This window comes from Nomascus leucogenys, chromosome 18, assembly GCF_006542625.1.
Source record: "Nomascus leucogenys isolate Asia chromosome 18, Asia_NLE_v1, whole genome shotgun sequence".
NCBI classification, from domain to species: Eukaryota; Metazoa; Chordata; class Mammalia; order Primates; family Hylobatidae; genus Nomascus; species Nomascus leucogenys.
Window position 1 is genome coordinate 50,118,757 of NC_044398.1, and position 6,000 is coordinate 50,124,756.

Sequence of the window (6,000 nt, forward strand, 5' to 3'; positions counted from 1 at the left end):
ACTAATATGGAATTTCAAAACTGTTGGGTTGAAAGATTAATAGAAGAGTATTTGAAATGTATTTTGTGAAATCAAATGTTGGTATGTGATGGGCAGGCATATGCTTATTTTAATAGTTTTAAAAATAATCGAGTATTTACTAAGTGCTATAGGCACAAGCCTAGGTGCTGTGAGTACCTTTGGTGTTCAGGAACTACATGGTCCTTGGTCCTTACCCTCATGAAACTTATACTCAAGTGGGAAATAAACAAGATAATGTGAAATAGTAACAAATGCTGTGAATCTAACACAGTAATAAAATAGAATGTGTCTAGAACTGGGTTCTCTTAGGTAAAGATGGTCAGAGGGGTTATTAAAGTAGGTGACATTTTAGCTGAGACCAGGAGTGATAAGAAGGAGCCAAATTGGGTGGAAAATTGCTTTCTGCAAAAGCAGTAGAAAGTACAAAGAATTTTCAGGCAAGAGTGAGTGAGGGTGTGTATGAGTTTGGAAACAAATTGTTTGAAGTGAAAATGAAGAAGTAGGCAAGATGCATATTGCATAAGGCATAGGGCCATGTTAAACAATATTTGGTTACACCGGATGTTTCTGTTGTACTCTGAATGGTTAGCCATTTCATGAACTGAATTTCAGCAAGGTGATTGACTTTTTAAAAATAAATCTTTTTCAGATCAGGTATTTGGATCCAATCTCGCTAATCTGTGTCAGAGAGAGAATGGCACAGTACCAAAGTTTGTGAAGTTATGTATTGAACATGTTGAAGAACATGGTAAGAGAAGGATTTTGATTTTTTTTTTAACATTAAGCAAACCAGCTTCTTGTTTTGCCATCAAAATTCCTAGAATTTTTATGATTTTGAGTGGTGCAACCAAAAGTTCCTTATAGTCCTAAGATGTTAAGAAAATAATTTTGTTTACAAAACACTTACATGTTTACACCTGTTTCAAATTAAGACCTCTCCAGGCATCTACTGAATGTTTGGTACTCACAGTTAATTAAGTGTATGCTATTCTTTGAAGCCATTTCATTTAAGCATTTGCTTAAAATGAAGAAGGTAGTAATTGTGAAATTGAGCTTGTTTTTAAGAAATAATTTGACAATGTGTAAGATCTGAGGAGATTGTGTTTACTAAGTTTCTTCCGTTCTAAAAATCAGATGACATTGTAAACGGTGAAGTCAACCACAAATATCTCATGAGATAAAAACTTTTATGTCATTTTCTGTAAAATAGGACAAACTAATTTCTATTGTGGTTAATTTAAACATAGCTATAATATTTATACTAGTTTATATACATTAGTAGTATATTGTAATCACATTAACTTATCTCTGTATATCATAAAAAAAATTTTGTACAATTAAAACACATAATTCAATTTGTAATTTCTGCCAGTTACAGATCTCTTGTCCCATTGACTCTTCTTGTCAACATGGCAATAGGGATACCACACTATTGTCTTAATTTGAAGCTAAATGAATAGTACATTCGATAATGTGCTTTAGTAAATTTGTACACTATTATCATTTAATGAATACCTGAAATTTCGGGGCTGAATTGTATGAATTTCAGATGATTCTGTTTCACATATAAAAGAAAATAATAAAGTATAGCAAATTATGTATTGTTTTTATAGAACCATTAGTTTAGTGGTTATATTAAGTTTACTTATTACAAATAATATGACAGATGCTTTCAATAAAGTTTTTACAATATGTGCATTTACATTATAAAATGGTGTGCAAAATATGCATGGGCTGATTTTACCTGCTGACTTCCTTTAATTTTGAATTATCCCCAGATGTTTTCAGAAATTTGAAATTGTTAGTGTTTTAAGATGAATGAAACCATTTCCTTGAGCTGATTCACAGTCTATATGATGAGAAGAGTAGAATTACTGCTGTTTATTAAACAGAATTCAGAGTGAATCTCCATCTCTCTCCCCTGCCAAGCATCTACCAGAAGCCATTTAGAGAAAGAATATTTGCCCATTTGATTTTAGGCTAATGCTAGTGAGTGAGAATTCTGACACAAGCAAACGTGTTCAGAAGAGGCAAACAAGTACTTTAAACACACACACACAAATTATTATTGTCTCTTAGGTTTGGATGTTGATGGGATATACAGAGTAAGTGGCAACCTCGCAGTGATCCAGAAACTAAGGTTTGCAGTCAATCACGGTAAGATTATATTTACTGTTGTTATTCAGATGCATCACTTATAACTTTTTGAACTGGCTTAAAATAATTTTTTAAAATGTCCAATTCCTGCTGTTTTTCAGATGAGAAATTGGACTTGAATGACAGTAAATGGGAAGATATTCATGTCATTACTGGAGCCCTCAAAATGTTTTTTCGAGAATTACCAGAACCTCTTTTTACATTTAATCGTTTTAATGATTTTGTTAATGCAATTAGTAAGTATGTAATTCTACTCAGTTTTTTCTAGTTACTGAAAATGCTTTGCACAGATTAAGCCACCCAATTTTTTTTATCTTACTTTAAGCAAGTATTTTCAACAGATTGTTTTACTCCAAACACTTTAAATGTGACCACCAGATGTCACTGTGTACTACCAAATATCAGCTTCCAAACTGTGACATTGCTTTCAGTTTCATAAGAATTTGCTGTAAAATATCTGGTTATTATCTTTTTTCAGAGCAAGAACCAAGACAGCGAGTCGCTGCTGTTAAAGACCTAATTAGACAGTTGCCAAAGCCAAACCAGGATACAATGCAGATTCTTTTCCGACATCTCAGAAGGTAGGAGGACTGCCCAGTCATGGGATGTGGTATAGCACAAGGGGAAGCGGGAAGGCCTGTGGGGCCAGGGTCACTCAGACCCAGGTTTGGATCCCATCTATGCTACTTGCTGTCTTTGTAACTTGAAAAAGTTACTCAACTCCTTTTAGTATCAGTCTGTCATGGGTAAATAATTTGCTATGAAGAATACAATAAAGTAGGTATTATATGTGAAGTATTTATGTAATGCTTAGCACATAGGTGTTCAGAAATTGTTGCTAAAGTTAATATGAAGATGAGATTGGATATTAATTGAGGTGTATTAAGTTACCATCATGGTTCTAGGTTACTACATAGCCACTTTAATAACCAAGTTCTTTCATCTGATAGAAAGTACACTAGAATACTAAAACAAAAAATCCCAGCTAGAGAGCGTTTTTTTTTTTTTTTTTAAAGAAATAACATAAAATGAGTAAAATGGAAAGTTTAATCTCCACACCCTAATGAGATTTTTTTCCCATCAACTTAATGGAGCAGCCATTGTTACCTGAATGTAACTCATACTTAAATGTTCTATTTTAAAAACTAAGCTAAAATATCACACATTTTAGGTTTGTTAGAGTATGCTTAATTGTACCTTTCAGCTGTGTTTATAAAAAAGAAAGCTTCACATGGCATTTAGACAGAATTCTACTTGGTTAAATAGTTATGCATCACCTTAGGAAAATAAGTATTACTTCTCTTTTTAAAATGCAAACTGTTAGATTTATAATACCATTTGAAGAATTTTCCCCCTCGCTTATTTTCTCTTTTAACAATTTCTTTTTTTCCCTTCAGAGTTATAGAAAATGGAGAGAAAAATCGAATGACCTATCAGAGTATAGCAATTGTTTTTGGTCCCACTCTATTAAAACCAGAAAAAGAGACTGGTAATATAGCAGTTCATACTGTGTACCAGAATCAAATTGTAGAATTAATTCTTCTGGAACTGAGTTCCATCTTCGGACGTTGATTCTAACTGAAGACAACCTGTGGAATAGAAGCTGGATTCCATCAGATTTCAAATGTTTATACACAATGTATTTTATTTTTTGGACCAAGCAGTGACTCTTTGATTTTGCACTTTTTTTTTTTGAGGGATCAGAAGGGAAGGGGAGAGTCAAGATGTGTGTTAGGCCCTCATATTTGCTGCTTTGTTGCAAGTTGATAGAACTGCGTGTAATTATGAATTCATTTTATCCTGAATGTTTGCGTTTCATACTCTGAATTTCAGTAAAAATCAAAACTTAAAATTCTAACCAGTCATATACACTGGATAATTTGGTAAGAAAACTGTATTTTTTTTCCTTGAAATTGGATAATGTACTTTCTTCTCAAGATTCATGACGTGATAGAACAATACTATCAGTTATGTTGAAAAGGCTCTTGGGCATTTTAAACAAAATGAAGTATATCCATTTTGAAACCTGTGTATTTCTTTTTCGGGGTTTCTGCATGCAGTGGCAGTCTTAAGTGCCAAAATTCATTATAACCCCAAAATAACCCCTTGATGAAGGCTTGCTGTCTTTTACTGTGTTACACAGCATCCTTACTGGATACCTTAGTTGCTTGTTTGGGCAGCACACTAATATTACTTAAAACACTGTGATATACTGGAGTTTTAGTTAGCTTAAGTCAGTTCAGGGCATTTTAGGGCTGTCTTGCTATACTGAATTGTAGCTAACAATCCTAATTATATCTAGTACCATACTGAGTTATTGGTATGACCCTGTGGAAACACATTATTTTATGTAAATATAGGCTAAAGACTTAATGTCCTTTAGCTTGTGTATATAATTGTGTTGTATAGTCTCAGAGTACATTCTAACCCTACATTTCTAATCATGTTATTGGTAATCTTTTCTGTGAATATTAGGTTTTCTCCAGAAATAGTCCATTATTTGGGAAAGTTAACTGTGTGCACTTTTAGATATTAACTACATTTACAGGCAAATCACTGTAATGAGAGTGGTACTGGAAAAATACTGAATAGACTTGCTAAATGGCACATGCACTACAAGAGAAACCTTTTAGGTTATTTAATATGTACAGAAAACATTAGAAAAAATTTATTACAGAATTCTAATTCCAGTATGAATAGTGGAAACCCATCTGTAAATTAGATGGATGTTGGATGGAAAATGACATTGCTAAATTCGAGAATTTCTTTTTACCTACTAATGTAGATTGCTTTGTATAATAAAACACAGGGTTTGGAAGGTTTTGTTACAGGGAGCATGGTCTGTTGAAGATTTTTAAAATGTATTTTTCTAGATTAACTTCTGTACACAAAATGTCTAATAAAACTATAAGAGGTTTAGAGATTTTTCCATTGGAAATGTGCATTTTGGTTTCTAATTTTTTTGTTTTTGCATTTACTGGCATACTCTTATACCTCATTTTTAAAAATCAACTGAATCCAATATTTCCTGTGGCAAATAACACTTTCCTCATTTCATACCTTTTCTCCTCTCTTCCATGCCAACATTTCTCCACCCCGAACGTACACTTTTTATTTCTCCATCAATATTTGAAAGCGAGTGATTTGTGACCAGGATTTTTTTTTCTTAGGGTTGCATTTATAATTTACAGATTGCCTTCCTTGGGAACAAGTATTTTTTTGTATGATCTGTCTAAAAACCTCTCACCTGAATTTTGTGGTAGAAATTCTGTATTTGTTGTTGTGAGTGTGTTAAATTGATAACCAACCAAACTACTTGATAGCTAAAGCAGATTGCTTTGGGTGGGGAGAAAAAGCCCTAAATCAGAATGTTTATATTTGCCTAAAGATGTCCTTAGTAACACAATATGCTTTAGATCTTGCTTATATAGTGATTGTATACCAGGAAAACAATTAGACTCAAATCAGTGATGTTCTTGCTCTTGTTGTTCATGAACATATATCAAAGATTAAAATTGTCCTGTGTTTCTTGTTTCAAGGTACGTGTGTGTGTGTGTGTGTGTGTGTGTGTGTGTGTGTGTGTGTGTGAAGTCTTAAATGTTTTATTAGTCTACAGCTAATCAGTTTATTGTAATGTATGTACAGTGAGATTAATGTCTTGTGTTTTCATCCTTTGTGAATTAAAAATTCTCACTTGTTTTTGTAATAACAAAGCTAGTAATATTTTCCTGTCTTGACAGCTTGGTTTTATAGTAGAAAATATATTAAAAGCTGAAATAAATTATCAGTGGAATTTTATTTGTTAGTAAGTCTTCCTTCATA

At 32.7% G+C, this 6,000-nt stretch overlaps 1 protein-coding gene across 7 annotated transcripts in view; it reads left to right on the forward strand.

Moving 5' to 3' along the window:
* Positions 1-5,120, forward strand: part of ARHGAP12 (Rho GTPase activating protein 12) — a 128,937-nt gene extending 123,817 nt beyond the window's left edge. For all 7 annotated transcript variants that reach the window (XM_003276000.3, XM_003276001.3, XM_003276002.3 and 4 more), the window contains 5 exons: positions 671-769; positions 2,101-2,178; positions 2,280-2,414; positions 2,657-2,759; positions 3,576-5,120. In XM_003276000.3, the coding sequence (XP_003276048.1) occupies positions 671-769; positions 2,101-2,178; positions 2,280-2,414; positions 2,657-2,759; positions 3,576-3,750 (590 nt within the window). In that variant the 3' untranslated portion in view covers positions 3,751-5,120. The remainder of the gene's footprint in view (positions 1-670; positions 770-2,100; positions 2,179-2,279; positions 2,415-2,656; positions 2,760-3,575) is intronic.
* Positions 5,121-6,000: the final 880 nt, after the last annotated feature.